This window comes from Scleropages formosus, chromosome 23 (genome assembly GCF_900964775.1).
Source record: "Scleropages formosus chromosome 23, fSclFor1.1, whole genome shotgun sequence".
Classification (NCBI taxonomy): Eukaryota; Metazoa; Chordata; class Actinopteri; order Osteoglossiformes; family Osteoglossidae; genus Scleropages; species Scleropages formosus.
In genome coordinates this window covers 12,908,420-12,928,581 of record NC_041828.1, presented here as the reverse complement: position 1 = coordinate 12,928,581, position 20,162 = coordinate 12,908,420, and the positions used below count along the sequence as shown (strand labels likewise).

Genomic DNA, 20,162 nt, shown 5'->3' with positions numbered 1-20,162 from the left:
TATTGTCAGTGAACTTCCAAAAAAATTCTAAATCTAGCTATGAGATTCTGTACAGAAAAGAATGACATTGTGATAGTGTCAGAATGAAGTGTCCGGAGATTTTTTTTGTTCTATAAAAGTGCGTATAAATTTATATATACACAAGGGGGTGTGTGTGTGTAAAATTAACTGTTATGGTGTTATTCATACTTTCTTCTGTTCATTTTGCATTTCATGTCTACATGAAAAGTCAAAAATCAGTGCAGCTTGCAGTGGAAAGAAAAGTATCGGTACATTTTGTGCATTTCTAAACTATCAGACCTTTCCCCGCTGTGTTCCGTCTGGTGAAACAAGCAACAACTAATCACTTCATCACAGCATGTCTCTTTACACAATTGACATTTGGTTCATATTGTGCTTAAAATATACTAAAATAGGTGTTAATTTTCATTAAATGCTTTGACCAATGAACTACTCATTCTTTCATGCAGTATTTCTATACATTTTCTCCTATTTTTGATAGCCAAAGAGGCATGAATAATGTGATCTTCTGAAATAGATAAAGCTTTGTTGTCTTTTCAACCTACTTATTGCAAAGCACTTATCTTCATGCCATGTTGGAGCTGGCTTTTTTATATATAATTAATTATATCATAATTAATTGTGGAAATATATTTATGTATATTTCCACAATGAATTATAAACTCCATTACAATTATAATACCAATAATTACTGGTACCTTCTACACACCAATGGAGTTTAAACTTTTCAGGAAAAAAAAATACTTGAAGGCAACGAAATGACTGTTTAAAGGAACGGTACTACTCAAATGGACAAAACAAGCTAAGTTCAAACAGTGAATTACAAAAATAAAACTCTGAACGGAAATACTTATGTATATTAAACAAATATTTATGAAAAAATCAAATACATACAATATAAACACAATGTAAATATACAAACTGGATTTGAAAAGCATGAGTCACACAGTCTTGTGTATTTATGCTAAAGGTTATATTTCAGCTACTTTAATACAACCATGTTAACTTGAAAGGTATCAAACAAATTGTCGTCCACATGCTTAATAAAATATACTTATACGGGTGTTTTCACAGAGTGACGTTCGTCGATATGATTAATTCTGTTACTGGAAAGTTAAAAGTATCAGAATTGCTTCAGTACACAATATAACCCTCTTATGCGTGCACGCAAACACACGTGAGCATGAACACACACAAATAATCACACAAATGCCAAGGGAGAAAAACAATAAAAACTTCAGAAAGCATATTTAGTCTGTTGAAAATCAAAAGGAACCTTCTGACATTTAGAATCTGCACAAACAATCTGGGATACAAATTAATACAACAGCTGTGATGTGGAGGGGAAATTTTTTTTTTTTTTTTTTTTCCATCAATTAACCTACTGGAAAGAAAGTGGAGTGAAACACCCTTGCTGATCACACATAAAGGCTCCTGTTTAAAAAAAAAAAAAAAAAAAAAAAAATTGGGTAAGGAAGAGAATCAAAGATGACTTCTGTTACGTTAAAAAAGGGAAAAATAAGTGTATGGTACTTAGAATAATCATATACAGTGCTTTTCATTCATACAGCATCTTGTTTGTACAATCGAATCTCCTGCAGCTTGGCAGACCACACCTAAACAGGAGGATGGCTAATCGAGTAGAAAAAAAATGTCACTCGAAACATATAGCTTACATTTTACACTCTTGTTAAACCATGTGTATGGTTTAGCTTATAAAAATAGTACTCTTTAAACCAACACCTCATTTGGGATGTAGTATCTAAAATAAACGATTATTCAACTAATTATGCAACGCTTCCAACCAGAGTTGTATTCAAATATGAGGAGAATGACAGTGTGTGTTTGAGTGAAACGGCAATCTGTTGAAATTATGAATCTGTATCATACCATTAAAATTGACGAGGCTATTGCAGTATAGTCTATTCTTATTTCCATACTTTTTCCTGCAAACTAAGAACAGTATGAAACTGTTTTCTAGTGAAGCATTCCACAGCATTCCTTATGATCAAACTTCCCCAGCTCTGAGCAGATGTTCTACTTTATAAACTTTTTACAGCACAAAGATTGACATGAATGCATATATGTTAAATAAACTCTCCCTTAGGCCCAGTGGGCAAACAGAGTGCACAAAAAATCCTGCTTTTATCTTTTACTCAACAACTGAAACTGCTAATGAACCCAACCTGGGGAGAACAAAAAGGGGGGGGAAATCCTGTGAAATGTCTCTCAAACAAACTTGGTGACAGTCAGAACAAACCAACCAGACACTTCCTCCTGAGTCATATTAAATTAACTCTAATGCAACAAATTTTGAGAGAGATTTTCTGCAGCCCGGTTTATCTGCGTACATGGCATATGGGGCAGTAACAGCGGTCCTAAGGAAGACAGGCTTCCTCGTCGGCACTGGGCTGGTAGTCGCCGGTGAGAAGCGAGCTGGTGGGGTCCTCAGGGTCCCCGCTAAAGTAGCTGTCCCCTTCCAGCTGCAGTAAGATGGGCAGGTCCTCTCCGACTGCGTCGCTGCTGACTGGGTCGGCCAGGAGCACCGGCTGAGCTGTATACTGCACTAGCTGCTTGCCTGCAGGGCACAGTGGACAGAGACTCTCTCAGCACAGCTATCTAGTCACCTAAAGTAATTTAATGGACCAGACAAATACACACTACAGAAATGAGACAGTGAGAACCCCACTTAAAGAGCCTGCAAATAATACAAACTGAATTGGGTCAACTGACCCATTTCCAGAGGAAATTTCCTATCCCTCCATTCTTATTTCATTGCTGCTTATCCAAAACAGGGTCGTGACGATCCAGAGTTTATGCCAAAAACACAGGGTGCAAGGCACTATATTTAAACACTTACCAGCATCTGCAGGATTTTCATGCGTTTCAGCCACTTTCTGATCTTGAGCCAGCAAGTCTTGAATCTTTAAAAGGAGAGGTCAGACCTGATGCTCATGCATGAACAGTAATGGACCAGTATACATCCTTACATTCATTCATTTAGTTGATGCTTAACACTGTAAATACTTCGGAGAAAAGCTTCTTACAATTACTTGCCCATTTATGCAGCAGGGCAATTTTTACTGAAGCAATTTAGGGCAAATACCTTAGATCAAGGGTCCTACAGCAGGAGGCAAGAGTCAAACCTACAACCTTCAAGTCTAGCTACTATGCCATCTGTTGCCCTCAACAGGAGCCACAGCAGGCCCATGTTTGGTTAAAGACTGCTGGACATATATCACTCATTTCCAGGTACGTACGCTTGCAAGACTTGTGTCCAAATCAGGCAAGCTGAACTCTGTGTTCGGTGGGCTGAATATCTGCAAAAGACAACAATTTTCTATTTTTACACTGCAAGATACACTGATCAGAAAGTAAAGATTGATAATCCCAAAAAAAAAAAAAAAAGCTCCGGAAAGTTTTGCATTAAAACATAATCAATTAAATTTCAAAGCTGTATGACAAGTTTGGTCTAACGGTGCAGGTAACAGCAAAAGATTTCTTAAAAAAATAAATACATAAAACAGCACTTACGTCAAAAAGAGGTGATGGGTCAAAATTGATGGACTGTCCATTCAGGATTGTCTGAAGGTTATCCAATCCATTATCAATGTTGTCCAAATGTTCGGTTAGCTCATTCCTACAATTAAAAGCATGTTTGTCATTTAAAGAGGAAGTCTGTCATTTTGTCCAAAATAAATTCACTTAAATCAGTTGATTAAAAAAGAAAAAAAATAAATAAAAACAAGAAGCGTCTTCATCCGTGCACAGATCCACCAAAGTCAGTTCTCCGATACGAACAGGCTGTGAAGGAGACGTACTGAATCTCAATTAGCTCTATGAAATGAGCAGTCCTTGAGAAAGGAATAGGGTTCGAGCTATAAGCTACACCTCCAGTACATGTAACACATCAGTACCATGTTAATTTTGCCTCGACATAGTAATGTTTTCTCTCCACTCAACAGTTACTCCTGGCTGTCTATAAGTGTCACGCACTCGCTGCCATGCAACAACAATGACACGCCCCACCTACACAGGCCAAACTGGGCCACAGTGTCCCCCATGTGTACAGGAGACAGCTGGCTTTCGTGACCAGGATCAGTGTGGGCAGGGCATGTCACCTGCCTCACACACACACACACGTATCACACACTCTTCAGCCAAACAGTGGCCCTCCGGTGTGTTTTCAAAGAGGCAGGACAACACGTGTCCTTCTGAAAGTGCATTAAATGGTGAGCTTGCTGTGGCTATTAGGTGCTGTGTACCAGTGCCCTGGGGGCCGTACGGCAATATAAAATGCTAACCCTGGGTGTGGTCTGGGAGGAAGGGAGGATGAGGAAGTGCTGGGGAAAACGCAAGAGATCCCCGACATCTGCGGGGAACTGAAAAACAGAAGAACAGAGCAGTACAGATTCTTAACGGACCCTCAACAGAGTTCCAGCAGCAGAGCCAGGCACAGGAGGCAAGACCTAACATAACCACTGCATGATCTGATGAGTTCATGCTCATATTTGGAGTCTAAAAAAAAAAAAAAAAGAAAAAAACAAAGCAGGATTTTATAACTAACCTGCTTAGAAACACAACTTGGAGAGTTGTTTCACAGAGTGAAACTAATTAATGTTTCAGCAAAAAATGGTCATGAATCCCAGGTGAACAGTAATCTTTAACGTTTAATAACATTAATCCAATTTACTGAAACCCATTACACAGTACACAATTATTTCTGAATTAAATGCACAAAAAATGGAGGAAAGGCGAAAAAGGCTAAACGTTAGTTGCCGTGCTGCTCAATCACGTCATTTTTAGAAGTTTTAAAAAAACGTAATTGTGCAGAAAACGCTAGTTTAATGTAGTTCAAATACTCTTGTATTTAATTACTTTCTCAACAATGTAAGTCACAGGGCCGCAAAATAGATTACAAACCATCTGTGTTCCACATTGTTGCAAATTGTTTTATTCTATACGTCTACTGTTACACTAATGTTGTGCACTGAGACAAGAATCCCTGTGATGTAATGCTGCCGAACGAACACTAGAGGGCACTTCCGTTCTGCCTCAAATGGAACTACTACATGCAAGAAGATTCACATGTTCCATATCACGATTTTGATAGTTAAACGTCAGTGATGGGAAGAGTCCTTGTGATGTCAGTTACGTGGTCTCTGATGTAGGTCACAGAGTTGCATCCATTCCTGTCCCACTACAGGAAACCTTAGGTGACCTGCAGAATGTACAGGCTTATTGGAGAGCTGCTTAAGAGTGATTTCACTCACTTGTCCAGACAGGCAATGCTCAGACACTTCTGCTCGGTCTGTGGCCTGGCAGGGGCTGACTCGTTCTCCTGCAGGATGGAGTTGATGAAGGTGGTGGGTGACAGGGGGGTTTCGGCAGGGGTGCTGGCCACGTCCTCGACCACCTCCTCCACCTCAGGGCTGTGAGCAGGGCTCCTAGGCTCCTCCTTAATATGCACTCCTGGCGGACTCATACTGGAGAATGAATGAATGAATGAATGAATGAATGAATGAATGAAGAAACAGAACTTTACTAATCCCAGAGGGAAATTAACTATGGTTGCTGCAACAGCACACGAAGTACAACATACACAGATACACGTATATAACATTCATGTACGTACATACATACACGCATAAAGCAAACATATAAACAGGTAAACAGACAGACAGATGAGAAAGGGGATCATTCAGCACGCAGGACCTTGTTTAGTGTCACAGGTTCTTTCTTTGTGAAGGGTCCTGCTCAGCTGAGAGGGTTGTTGGAAAAAAAGGTCAAAGAATATAATGTGTGGGTGCAAATAACTGTCACTAACCTCTCCTCTGTCTGTTCCTCAGTGACCTCAGCAGGACTAGAGTGGGACAAATCTGTCACGTCAGAGATGATCGGACCCGATTTCACAGGGGCATCGGAGTACACCTTTGCTCCTGTGTATGGGGAGGATGCCTACGGGGGGGGGGACATGCGTTTTGATATCGTGCAGCAGATTTTATAGTGGTTAAAAGACAGCATTGTAACCTGAAAGCTGCCAAGCCAATTCAAGCAACAGAAGGGAACATTAGTATCCTGAGCCTCAGTAAAACATTTTACTATATACATACAATTAGTTGCTTTTTCTAGATGCCTGAGGGAAGCTACAAAATAAAATACAATAGCCGAAGAGAAAAAATATTCTGGCAATTGAGAGAAATGTCAACTTTCTAGACGTTAACCCTGCTGGGTTTTACACCATCGTACCATTTCAATCTCTACATTGTTCCATTCATTGCTCAAACGTAACTCCACTGCACACCTAAACACAAGATCAGATGCCGGGTAACACAGAGGGCCGGTTTGGGAATCCAGCGAGGGGACAATTCCATGAGGCGCTTACCGAGAAGGTCGAGGTTCCCTGCAGGTGCTCCAGAGAGTACTGGCGGCTGAACTTGGGTGATGAATGCGCAGAGCTGCTGTCATTCAGCATCAAAGGACTATCATAGAGCAAGAGGAAAGAACACAGATGAGCTAAAGAACTCACAGTTCACAAGGACACATGACCAGATCAGAAACTGTAGAAGACAGCCCTACTGCCCCCACGGCTGCTGTGGATGGGGAAGTTGTGCGAAGCAAAAGTGATCTCAGTGACTGATGAAGGAAAGTGACTTACATTTTTCTCTTCATACCCAGAACTCTGTTGGACTGCACCAGCGTGACCAGGAACTGAATGAGCTATGAAAGACACAGAAAGAGTCCAACCTTGAGGGTTTACAAAATACCAAAAAGTATCTATCAACTGAAGACCTTAGGCAGGGAAAATAGCAGTGTCACAGAAATTATTACGTCTGTATACATTTTATTTGCATTTAATGTAAAAGCTGTATCGGTACCATGTGCGTAATGGACTGGAGTGTCGGTATTCATTTACCTTGTTGACGACCTTCTGTTGCTGAGCATGTTTCTGTCTAAGACTGGCCACCTCCCTCCAGAGAGCTTCATTTTCACTAGTTGAGGGGGGGGGGAAAAAAAAAATGTTAAAAACTACTGTTTTATTTACATTTATCCTCCAGAACAAAACAAGTAAGATCATGTCAAATAATTTGTCTTCTTGATCAATGGCTATTTTGCTTAGGATCAATCACAGTATAGAGTTTATTTAATGCCACTATTTAATCCATCCTAAATTTCAAGAGTAGATACATACAGAATAGGTACAAGGTTCAATTACTCACTTTCAGAATACAATTAAGTGCATGTTTATGGATTCAGTAGGAAACTGGATTCAGAAGAATCACTTATTCATGAAGCTCACAGCAGACTTTAGATACTTAGGTATATTAGCATTAAATATCTATTGCTTGTATCTTTCAGTCATCGAGCAGCACACCCACCTGTGCACACTGGAGCAGAATCCAGGGCTAACATTAAATGCATCACAAATTAAGATCAGATGTTAAAGGGCACATTACAAAAGCCTCCTCCGGATGTGTTGCTGAAAAGGGCATGATAGGCACCCTCAAAGCTTCTCCCGCACTGAGAAATGCTAGCAAGTATGATAAAATGTGTCCAACATTTTACAGTACAATAAATAAGTGTCAGAAAAGGTCTGAGAGACACTTGAGTGTTTATTTTATCAAGTTAATAGCCATCAAAAGATCTTAGCAACCCGTATTTATTCAGGTTCTGGGTGTAGCTCGTAAAGTCTTCTCTTCCACCTGCTCCTCTTAAAACTGGCCGCTGGGATCTTTAAGGACTGCCTGCTCTGTGTGTCATTTATCTGTCTCCTTTAGCCAAAAAAGCCACACACCCATTTACTCATTTATTCTACAAGGTTTTATTTCTTCTTTAACTTGCATTAGTGTGTATGTGTCTTTTCAGTCACATTTCATCCTCAGGTACAGCCACAAAATATCTAAGCACACAGTCCCCAAAAAAAAAAAAAAAATTCCCAAAGACTCAAAAATCTTGCCTCTCATTTCAAGTTCGGACTGATAGTAAAGTTATAATGTGACCACCCAGCATGCGCAGGATAGAAATAGGGCAGATTCCAAATCAGTACCATCTGTGCCCAGTGTGACAAAAGAACAGTGTTTACAGTTTTACAGCTCTCTCTGATGCCGGGATCGAAGCTCTAATCAGTCCAGCTGCTAAACGTTAGCAACCGACTATGAGCCAGAACTGTGAGAACAAAAAACTACACCTTATACCAGAGCTGAGATAGGACATCATCTAATTCTTGTTATGTAGGCACCATTACATAATCAATCACTCTCTCACACACACACACACACACACACACACACACACACACACGAGACATGCATGAAAGAGAAAAATACAATGAACACACACCAATGCTCCTCAACTTACAAACACACAGATTAAAACACATTCTGTTCAAAACTCTTCCTGTTCATAACTCTAAGATCACTTTTACCACTAAGCCAGTAAGTGAAATCTTCATAATACACACACACACACACACACACACACACACACACACACACTTTCAGAACCGCTTGTCCCAGATGGGGTCGCGGGGAACCGGAGCCTACCCTACCGGAGGGGGCACACCCAGGACGGGACGCCGGTCCGCCGCAAGGCACCCCAAGCGGGACTCGAACCCCAGACCCACTGGAGAGCAGGACTGTGGTCCAACCCACTGCGCTACCGCGCCCCCTTATCTTCATAATACTGAGCTATAAATACTTAAGACTTGTTATTGATATTGTAATTTATAAAAATTCCAGCTACAGTAAAATTAAGTCTTAAAATTACTGAAAAATACACCTCCAGAAACATAATGTTCATCAGCTTCCTACCAGTTCCTGCCTTGGGTGCGCTTTTCTCTCCACGTCTACAGAGCCTGAAGGAAAGACCATCACTATTCTTTCAGGGTGTGCTTTACTACCCCCTTTTGGCTGAACAGGGAAACACATGTGGCCACAACAAATTGTAAAAAATGGAATTGTAGAAAACATAATTTGAGAACTAAAGGTCTGTATCTCTGAAAATCCATAATGAAGAAAGTGTATTGCGCATTATAAATATAGTCCTTTACCATTTGATGTCTAAGCTTCTTGTTTCGTTTTCCTCCTGTACACAATATTTCACACAATACCAAAAAAGATACAAGATGTTAAAAGTAAGTTTAGGGGGAAAAAAAAAAAAAAAAAGATTTCACACTCTTAGCCCCAAGATCTCCAATTAAACTGCATTTGGACATGCATTTCGTGGCTCTTCACTCAAGCTGTTTGTCATAACTACTGTAGCAAACCTAAACTTCCTTTGATTACATCAATACATTCACAGACAGCACTTGTAGACACGGTAAAACTATATGGCAGGTCTTATTGTGATGATATTATTTGCCTTTCTTAGTGGTAAACTGGAAACAAAGTTAACAAAGATGCAAAAGCCTCATTTTTCCAACATATCAAGTCAGATAGAAGACAGAGGGTAACTAAAAAAAGCCCAAGGAGGTCTGGAGCATGACTCAGTGAGACTCCACAGGTTCCAACTGTGCCTCATTAGTGAACAATCTCCTTTATCTTTTTTTATGAACCTTATCTTGTGGACCCCTAACCCTTATTAAAAAACGAAAAAAGAGAAAGTGCCTTTGTGTGTTAAAAAAAAGTCTGCACAGGGAGCCTTGTGAAGGATGCTGTGTCAGGACAGGGCCTCACACCCGACACTTGGCCAGGTTTCTCCCTGCAGACAGGACTGGGGGCCTGGGTGGGTTTATAGGGACAGGTGTGGATTCCAAAGCAAGACAGCCATCGTCTGCCCAACCACAAGATCCCGCTCTCCCCTACTCATGGAGCTTACATTCCCGCTGTCACTGACACAATGAAACATGTGTGACTGTTCAACCTGCTGACATTTTTACTGCCATTTCGTCTGAAATCAGCGATCGTGCCCTCATATTAAATCAAATCACTCAACAAAACCAACGCTCAGAACTAGACATTCACATGAGAATGGGTGGGTCCAACTAGGCTTCAACCTGACTCCCCACTCTCAGTAACAAACAGCCGAAAGCAGCATGAATAAAGTAAGCTAAAGCTGATGGAGAAAAAAGTAAACCATAATCTAAAGCAAGCTGCACGTCCATCACTGGAACACCAAGGCTCCACTGTGATCAGGCTGAGCTTAAGCTGAATGAGTTTCATGACCAGCCAATAAACAAAGAAAAATCTCCATGTGGCAGACGTTTGTTCCACAAGAATGAGATCATCTGCCCAGTGCAAGTCTTTTCTTGCCTGCCTGCAACAGCAAAGGCATCTGGGATGGTTGGTTCAGACGTCCAAAAAGTGCTCCTAAGGGCCCTCAGCAGTGTGGGGTGAGGAAGAGGTGGGAACCTTGCACTAATGAAGCGGGGGCTGACACACATGCTGACAGTCCAGGAGCAGCTGTACAGCCACATTGTAAATGTAGGAAAGAAACGCTCCATTTTACATTGAAGACGACATGTAAAAAGAGGCACAGCTGCATAGTCTTGGAGAAGACACAAACACGAGAGAACTCAAAATACTACACAATTCACATATTAACCTTCCTAACGCACACAAAGCGGGCAAACACCACATTGTGTTATATGGCTTAAAATTCTTTTTTTCCCCTTTTAAAATATTTGGCTTCCTATTTTTAATCAATAAAGAAATGTAATGGTAATGTCCAGATTGTGTGCATATAATTCCCAAGAAACCTGAACACACACATACATATTTCTTGAACAATTTATGAAAGAGCAAGTGGCTACAGGTACTCCCTTTGGCTCTGAAGGTAACAGGATTGAATCCCACCTACCTCATGCTGTAGTGCCCTTGAGCAAGGTACTTACCCTCAAATTGCTCCAGTAAAAATGACCAAACTTTAAAAATGGGTAAATTACTTTAAGCAGCAGCCTAACACTGTAAGCCACTTGGGGGAAAGTGTCAGCTATTGTGTCATCGCCTACTACTGGTCTGCTGATGTGGATCCAAGTGCATTTCAGACATGTTGTGAGAATTTCACTGCACTTTAAATAAACTGGCTTACACAGCCTTAATGCAACACAGAAACACACTCTCTCACACAAATATGCATGCACACACAGGGGTTCCCCAGAGAACTGTGCACATTCTTCTTACATCTATTTTTGAAACACAACTAAGGAATGAGGGAACATTCTGGTTCTGGACCGTTCTAAACTTTTTCAAAACTACAGTAAATTCAGGCTGTCAATAGAGGACATCGTGCAACACTTCAAAAGACTTTTGCAATTCTGCTCTTTTGCTTCCAATACCTTCCTCAGCAAAATCTATTGGGACATGAAAGATCAGATATACAAAAAAGAGCTAAGGAAAAACAAATAATTTTCTGTCGATACCGCATGTTGTCACCGCAACATTCTCCGCCTTGGACTTACTGCTTCATTGCGATGATCTTGGAATCCATGGTTTCCTGCTTTCCCCTCATAAACTGTACATCACTCAGTAGTTTGGAGACCTCGTCTTGGCTGAGCTTGAGGTCCTCGTGTTTAATATTTGAAACCTGAGGGAGCACAGGATGAAACGGTTAAAGCTGCGGTATGTCTGTCTCAGCTCTCGCCAGACCTAGGAAACAATGCGACATTGTGCATTCAGTACTTTCTTTTGGCCAGGTCCGGTCAGTGGGCCAGGAGCAGAAGCAGCAACGACAAAAAGCCTAAACCAAGAGTAGCTAGTGTGGGTGAAGGGGCACCTAACATCAGTTGTATTACACTTTCCTGACCTGGTGTCTCCAATTCACCAACACCCAAATGATGGCAGCCAACGAGCAACAAGATTATCTCATTCTTCTGTGGTTTAAGAGGTTAAATGGCAGCACTGAAAGTAGACATGTGGGGGGGGGCTGGAGTGACTTCATGCCTAATAACACATTGTTTGACCTTCCTAGTGTAGCGTAACTAAGCAAATTCAGTATGTTACCTTCCATTATTCCCCCAGTATAAGCAATGACCTCCAAGAAAAAAATATGTATGTGTCTCAGCCATTTGCTGAAGGTAATGTGAATAAAATATCAGGTTTTTGTGCAGTTCCAAAAGAATAATAGGCATGACAGTCAAAGTTTGCAAATGCCACCATTCCAGACTGTAATTTACTGGAATTTATACTGCAACCCAAGTTTCCCAACTCTTAAAGTTGAGCTCATACAAAAAAAAAAAACCAGAGGGCAAGAAATTCACTTAGCAAGACCTACAATGAGCCATCTTATAAAGTCTCAGACAGACAAGAACAGAAAGGAGCTAAGCATGAATTACACTATTCTGCTTCACTACACTGTAAAAATGTCAAAAGTTTAAATCATTTCTCCCTCCCTATCCAGCTCCTTTGCTATGAGTCTAGAGTTGACTTTAAGAAGTAGTGTGTGAATGTGTGTGCCCACTGATGGACTGGCATCCCATTCAGGGTGTACCCTGCCTCAAACCCTATGCTTCCAGGATACCTTTCCAACCATCGTGATCCTACACTGGAAAAGGGGATGATGAAAATGGCATGAAAAACTTCATTTCAGCACATAATTAGAGCCAAAAACAGCAACAGCAAAACAGCAGAACTACTCAATTTTAAGATGAATAGCAAATATGGTATGTTCAAATGTTTGGCATAGAATCAACAAATGTGAACCTCTTTCAAGAATCATTTTTCCCCACCAACATTCCCACCAGTGTGATGGAACTGGCAACTAGCACACATCATCAAAGGTACCATTGATCATACATGATGCACAGGCACTTTTTTCTCTCTAAACTCATGAGCACCTTAATTATTTTTGTTCCACAATCTACAAAATGGTGCAAAAAGGCCTCTGGTTGATCCAGTCATCAGCCAGTTAACAAACCGCGTAGTTTAAACACAGGCCAGTGAAAGCTGGTTCCAGAAGCTTTACTCACACTGGTGACCTTCCGTTTGATGTTCTCCAGTAAATGCTCTTGACCCCTGATGAAGTATGGATGCTGGAACTCTGTATCATCCTTCTCTGGCTTCACCAGTCCGCCTTGCTCGATGTGGATCACTTTGCGGAAGCCGTCTGTTCGAGAACACGCAATCAGTATTCTAACCTGCTTACGAACCATCAAAAGGCATGACTAATATTTAACCGCATTAATTATTCATTTCAGACTGTGCTCTAACACAGACATACATTTAGCATTTTGGTAAGAACCAACCAAAACTGAAAATCTGAGATAGATCACATGTAACGACATCTCTTTGATGGACACTCACACATATTAAGCTGACGCACAAAGCTAGCCATGTTATTGTGCTTGAAGTACTTAGGAAGGACCTCCTTGGAGAATCTGCCCTGGTCAAACACATGGAAGCTGTTGCCGCTCTACAGATAAAGGGAAAAAATACAGCAAGGAAAAACATTTTAAAAAAATGTACATTTATGCAATAAGCTAGATTTTTAAGAGAGCAGTCACCTACACTCCTCCTGAGGTTGTACACAGGATCTCTTTCAATTTCCAACCCTACCTCATTTTATAGTAAGTCATTTTAACCATCTTGTCAGAAATGTACTAACCTCAGACTTAATTAAACAAAACAACATTGTTGTGTTTCTCACATGAGATTTGAATCACTTAAATTTTATTTTTGCCATTTAGAGCAAAAAGCCTATCTGCTCAATTAATTTAAATTGACTCCTTGCTGAAGGTAGGAGTAAAAGACCACAAAGGATGTCACAATGAGAGTTAGCAGCTACAGGTTAGTGGAAACAGTTTTAGGAAAAAAAAAATCTCAGTTTGCACATCTGGAGATATATATATTTCTTTTTTAAAAACTGTCAACAATTATGGTCTTCACTGTTCATGCCACAATCACAAATGTGTCTAAAATCTCACCTCACACATTTTTTAGACCTAAACCACAGTCTCACACACAAGGAAAAATTCTGATGTCAGTTATACACAGTAACTGTGGAAGTGCATATAAGCGAACGGCTGTTGGGAAGGCACAGTTTGCATTCCAAAGCCTGTAGATAATGGCAAGGACGTTAGTGGTCCATTTAATCAGAGTATAGGAGGTGCACTTCAGTGCTAGTTGCTAATACAGCTTGAAAGCAGGGCTCCCACAAGGTAGCGAACAGCCGAGAAGCAAATATACATATTCAGTAAGCTTTATTTTATGCAAAGAAATGAATTTATTCTTAAGGATTTTGGGGGGGGACGACACTTGTCCACATTCGTATATAACTGTAGGAACTGGGTAGTGTAGGAATTAGGGCTGTCACCTTGCAGTGTGAAAATACTGTATTTGAACTCCCCCCCAACTTGAACCAATACAGTAAGAATGCCTTACATTATAAATTGCTAAAACATTGCACACAGCATATTATACCGGATCCTCCTGATACGAGCAGTCAAATTACAAATTCTGGAAGACAAACATTTCCCATTTTATTTAACTGCAGCAAACGTAACCTGCATGTACATTCCCAGCAGGTCGGTGTAAGTACAATGCACCGAAACAAAATAGCATCGTTGGGCTCCTTAAGTCAACTCACTTCCACGGTGTTTACAATTTGGTTCAGTTTTGGTTTATAAGTCTCCCTGATTAATAACAAGATGATGAATTGCGCATGCGTTCAGGAGATCAATTAGTCAACGATCCGGACCGAACAAGTGCCTGTGGAAATATTTTTTTTATTTTCACTTATTTTAAAGCAGCTGCAATTTGATTGAAGCTCAACATTTATAAAAAAAAAAGTCTTACAACCTTCTTTATTATAACAACAGAGATCTGACTAGAAACTAACTTGTGAATATGTCAAGACATGTATTTATTATTCAGCTTAAGGGTAAGTCTTCTGCTTTGCATTAATAGTATGAGTAGCCAGCAAAATACAAACTAAACTTGTGTTTTGCCTTCAACAAATGCATGATTGGCTAAACAAGTAAGGATAATAATAAATCTAGACACAACTGTATGCAACAAATGGTTTTAAAAAAAAATTTATTCTGACACTGAAAAATTATTTTACAAGTGGTGCCATTGTTTACTACATGTAGAGTTACTCCATACAGAAAGGAGCAAATTAAAAGAAAAATCTGTTGTTGTTTTGCAGTATTTTTTATCTAATGCCAGCTAATCATTTATGAAATAGCGTAGGATGCAGCGGTTAAAGACACAGACTTCCCACCTGAGGGTTGTGGGCTAAAGTCCCACTCCTCGCTGCTGCCGTAGCACCTCGCAGACTAAGGTACTTACAGTAATACAACACGCTGCTGTGAAAATAGGTGAAACAGGGTAAATCACTTTGGAAACCACTGTCAGTTAAGGACAGGGAGGGAGCTGTCACCTGCAGCTTGTTGGTTCAACCATCCATGCTTAGTGGAATCATTGACCAAACTGCAACTCCAGTAAGAATAGCCTGTTGATGGATAAAAACGCTGCAAGCCACAGTGGACAAAAGTGAAACTGTGAAGCAAAAATTATTAAAGGGGTTAAAATATATTCGAAAAGTCAAACTACAGGAGAGCAACACTAGAGAGAGTGAAGCTGACACTCGGCGCACGTTTCAGCACGTCATTCAGTGGTTCGGCCTGAAGAGCGTAACTTAGGGCCAAAATAAGAAAAAGCCTGGATTTCTGACACTCTCACCCGACATCGGGACAAGAAAGTGTGGCTTGTGGGGGACTGGCACCCACTCAGCGTGGGCCGTCAGAGGGAGTTGTGAGACACGACGAGGCTGTGTGTGTGTTACACTAACTGTGTAACAGCTCAACTTTGTTTGTGCGCACTGGGCGGACATACAAACACACACTGACACACTTCTCACGTTCTCTCTTCAGACCTCCTTCGGAGTTAATAAGTTTTTTACATCTATCTATCTTCTATCTCACCCTCGGTATCGCACGCACACACTTACGCGGTCTCACTCTCTCTCTCACACAGTCACACACACACACACACAGGTCTCTGTGACACTGTCAGGCTGTCTCTCACCGGGCTCCAGCAGATGAGCGAATCGGTGTCCGGATCCTCCACTAAAGTCCACAGTTTGGTGAGAAACGCGGGGACGTTGGTGGCTCCGACCAGCACCACTCCCGACCCGCCGCCGTGGTACTCCATGTCCACACGACACGGAATGAATGACTCGCGCAAAATCGCACCCGAATCCCGATCGCCTCAGAGACCGACCGCCGCCGTGCGTGATGATGATGGGGATCAGTGCAGCGAAACACAGTCCGACATCTGTTAGCCAAGGTGGCTAATAACAAACCTATCGACCCGCTAGTAGCTGCTTAGCCTTCAAGCCGCCGCGACAATCTCTCAATCCCGTGTGCTGATGTGACACTCCCTCTCGCCTTCACAAAATTCCCTGACGCGGAACAACTGAATGACTTCGGATGGACGAGCTGTAAACAGTGGAAATTTCCATCAAAACCACCGTCTTACGAAGTGCGTAGAGACGCGAAACACCACGGGCGCGTGGCGGCCGCCATATTATTGTGACGTCACTCGACACTGAGCGCTGAACGGCACGAAACTAAAACGTTTTCAAAATAAGAAACAACAAAAAGAATACAAGTTTAATTTAACACATGGTTTGCGTGCTTTCGGCAATAGCGTATATGTCAAGAAAGTACCATAACATGAATGAAACCATTGTTTTATTTTCAACTTTGACCCATGCTCTTTGGCATATAAATGAAGTCTAATATCTAATCACTACCAAGTTACGCAATTACTATTAGTACAACATTTAATTATACTAAAATTTTATTTATTGTTGAATATTAAAAAATACGACTATGAAATGAGTTAAGAGATCGCCCTTTGAACTGTGCACTTTGACCTGCAGGAGGTGTCCTCGTGCTCCTGCTCTGCGCTGCATGCATGCCGTGTCTAAGTCGAGTGAGCCACGGAAGACCGCGAAAATGAGTAAATCTAGAGAAAAAAATACGAAAAGACGGGTTGTTGAGGATGACGAGGATCAGGTATATCATGCGGATATCTTCTTAAAACTTTTTCCCGCCGAAAGATATTTCACTCGTCGTGAGCTGCTAGGTTTACACACACACACACACACACACACACACACACACACACACACACACACTGACAGAGTTTGCACCTGTTATACCTGTATAAAAGACAAATTGAGTTCTAAGTAACTTGATGTTGTATGTATGTACGTACAACTCAAGCTGTATCTACTGTATCTGTGTGAGATGAGCACCCGTCTGTTTTCCAGCTCGACCTTTTTAAAGAAAATAAAGATGAAGCCCCCCAGAAACAAGTGGAGAAAGATGGTCCGTCTGATGGAGAAGACAGCGATGATTCTGACAGCGAAGAGAGTGTTTTTTCGGGGCTAGAAGACTCTGGCAGTGACAGTGAGGACAGTGAAGAAGATGAAGAAGACTTTGAGGAGGAGGCCTCCAGTGGAGATGAAAATCAGGGGGAGGGAAGTTCCGGTCTTAAAACAAAACAAGAGCTGTCCTTTACGAAGAAGACACAGGGCAAACCTCAGGTGAATGCACAGCTCTTTTGTTAAAAAAAAAAAAAGGGGCTCATCTGCTTCCCCCTCTTTTTGGTTTTAAAACCATGTTTCAGAAGTGATCAGTATCTGTTTTCAGGTGTCAGGTTCTTGCACAAGTAAAGTTCATTAGCAGCTTTCTAGGCCAAAAAAATTGAGTGGCTTTCATCTGCTTTTGGTCAAGCGCTGAAAATAGAATGAAGCGGATCCACTTTTCCTTTAACATTTATAAAAATTGATGAAGTTGAAATTGCAAAATGTTTTCTAAGTATTTTTGCTTTTTAAAGCATATAAAATAAGTGTATTTCATATTGGGGTGGCATGATGTTACGGTAATCTTACACTGCACATGAAACAAGGGAAGCTGGTGACTTTTTTTTAGGGCTGATTTGTAATGTGAAGGTTCCAACTCCTGCTGCTGATCGTTTGATCAAGGTACTGATCCTGAACAGATCCTGAACTAGTAAAAAAAAATCCTTCTGTACAAATTTCTAAATCATGGCAAAGTTGATTAACATTTTAATGTCACTTTGGGAATTGTATGAGCTAAATAAAGCTAAGTATAAATGGCTAAATAATAATACTGTTATGGCAAACGGAGGATGAAGGCTAAATTGGGTATTTGACCTAAAAACTTTTCTGTAGCCATTGGCAGGAAGAAGTTTACTGTTTACTGCCACCCCCTAAAACCAACTCTTTTCAAGTTTATTTTAACTTATTTTAATTTTAAATGATATTTAAAATGTTTCTCTGGTCATGACCTTTAAATAGGCCTTTGGCACCACTATTGCCCCCCAGTGGCCAGTCTTGCCTATGATTACATTTTGAATAAATCCCAGCAGTGTCCAGGATGCTTTGGATACATTGTAAAATAATTTTGTTGAAATATGTCCTTGTACTATGCAGGGTATGTATGTGGCAAACAATATTTGCAGTTTATTTATGGATATATACAGGTATTTAGTCATTGCTCAGGTTTTCAAAATTTTACCTTGTCTTTTTACACTCTTTGACCATTTAAAACAGTTTAAAGATTATTTTTGGCTGTCTGCTCTCTGAATGGGGGGGACGTGGTGGCGCAGCAGGTCTGGGGTTCGAGTCCCACTTGGGGTGCCCTGTGTCAGACTGGCGTCCTGTCCGGGGTGTGTTCCCTTCCCCTCCAGCCTTGTGCCCTGCGTTGCTGGGTTAGGCTCCGGTTCGCCACGACCCCACTTGGGACAAGCGGTTTCAGTCTGTGTGTGTGTGTGTGTGTGTGTGTGTGTGTGTGTGTGTGTGTGCGCGCGCGCGCTTTCTGAATGAGAGGTCTGCTAAACATATTAATATTTTCATGACCATTTTGAAGTCCTTTCAGGATAGGTAGAATGGGAGCTCTGTTCTAAATTTAATATTAGAGATTTAACATGAGGTCAGCACTCCACAGGTGTCCTGTGTTAAAAAAGGAAAGTATCGACAAATTAACATGGAATCGCTTTGATTGTCGAAGTCCTGCAATTCCCGTTACTAAATGGGATCAGTGGGTGTTTCTGACAGTTCAGACACCCCCTTGCACACAGACTTTGGAGTCCTTGGGCACAGCATTCAGAGAGCAGAACATGAATGTTAGGAGGTGCACCAGTCCACCGGGTAACTATGGACTCATCCTTTACATAGAGTAGCGGCTAGGGGAGATTATGGTTGGTTTCTGGATGTATCAGCCTCATGCAAGTATGTTGTGGACTAGGCTGAGGGCTGATGGATCTGGAGCTGCCATGCACATGGCAGAACTAGGACTTTGAAACGGTCATGCCTCCTTTGGCTGATTTCAGCATTTTAACTATTGTTCAGTAGTTCTGCAATATTTTCACCGTTTTCATTGTCAAAAAAATCCCTATATGAAAAATCAGTGGAACAGAGAGAGCCAAGTGAAATCGAGTGCTGTAACGTGTGTGCTGTTGAAGGTCCTGGAACTGTCCTTTCTGTGGAGTTTGACACTGTCAGCTGGGCACCTTGTTCACTTGCACCTTTTTAATCCATTCAGCCCCCATTGTAGTCTGTGGGCTCTTCAAAATTAGGTACTTCGGCCTGTTGCCCAGCAGGCGGGGGTTAATGTAGCCGGTGGTGGGTTTATAGGTCTCCCGAGATGGGGAGGTGGGAGTGTGAGTGGGCAGGTGCAGGGGAACAAGGGTTTCAGCTTTCCAGGAAGGCTGCGTTTTGGACACGCGAGCACCCACGCCGGAAGGCCATCCTGCAGACAGTGTCTGGTCGACTTCCACTAGTGACACAGGAGTGCACCAGTGTTTTGAAAGGAGGAGGTAAGGAGTGGGGGGGCAGGCAGGGAGGCAACATCATTCAGCTCCCCTCCCCAGCAGGTTGTTCAATGTTAGCATTTCCATGCATAGATGCATCTTGAAACTTTTTGTTGCGAGTTCAGTTCTGCACTCAGAAGGCAGTGCTGTAGGCTGACAGGTGACCTGAACCTGCCTGCTCTCCTTTCTAGGAGGATGTAAATAACAGGGTGGTACACATGAGAAACTTGTTAATAGAGTATGCCTGCAGTTAGAAAAGGATGCAGGAAGGGATTCTGGTATTACATTTGTCTCTCTCTCTCTCTGTGTATGTGCATAGAGAAGCTAAAGCGAAGCCTGTTTTACCAAATATAGGTAAAC

The 20,162-nt window shown here is 41.4% G+C and overlaps 2 protein-coding genes across 3 annotated transcripts in view; one reads left to right on the top strand and one right to left on the bottom strand.

Annotated features, from left to right (window-relative positions):
• Positions 1–1,464: 1,464 nt before the first annotated feature.
• hsf1 (heat shock transcription factor 1) lies at positions 1,465–16,488 on the bottom strand. Of its 2 annotated transcripts, XM_018731972.2 has the most exons (14): positions 15,984–16,488; positions 13,260–13,368; positions 12,926–13,062; positions 11,420–11,544; positions 6,938–7,013; positions 6,680–6,741; positions 6,407–6,503; positions 5,849–5,979; positions 5,295–5,507; positions 4,326–4,403; positions 3,556–3,661; positions 3,282–3,341; positions 2,882–2,945; positions 1,465–2,599 (listed from the first exon to the last, which is right to left on the bottom strand). In XM_018731972.2, exons 1-14 carry the CDS (start codon positions 16,107–16,109, stop codon positions 2,400–2,402), a joined length of 1,584 nt encoding a protein of 527 aa, XP_018587488.1. In that variant the 5' UTR covers positions 16,110–16,488; the 3' UTR covers positions 1,465–2,399. The 2 variants fall into 2 exon arrangements, with proteins under 2 accessions (XP_018587488.1, XP_018587489.1); XM_018731973.2 differs by lacking the exon at positions 4,326–4,403.
• Positions 16,489–16,831: 343 nt separating this feature from the next.
• The window catches only part of bop1 (BOP1 ribosomal biogenesis factor), a 47,691-nt gene continuing 44,360 nt past the window's right edge, over positions 16,832–20,162 (top strand). Inside the window, exons 1-2 of the mRNA XM_029248441.1 lie at positions 16,832–16,978; positions 17,236–17,511. Coding sequence (XP_029104274.1) covers positions 16,874–16,978; positions 17,236–17,511 — 381 coding nt within the window. The 5' untranslated portion in view covers positions 16,832–16,873. The remainder of the gene's footprint in view (positions 16,979–17,235; positions 17,512–20,162) is intronic.

Excerpts from the sequence above, each read along its gene's own strand:
- hsf1 (XM_018731972.2), bottom strand. The coding sequence starts at position 16,109 with ATGGAGTACCACGGCGGCGGGTCGGGAGTGGTGCTGGTCGGAGCCACC. Across the intron at positions 4,404-5,294 it reads AGCATTGCCTGTCTGGACAA|TTCCCCGCAGATGTCGGGGA; the intron begins GTGAGTGAAATC and ends TCTGTTTTTCAG. Across the intron at positions 2,600-2,881 it reads TGAAAATCCTGCAGATGCTG|GCAAGCAGCTAGTGCAGTAT; the intron begins GTAAGTGTTTAA and ends TGTGCCCTGCAG.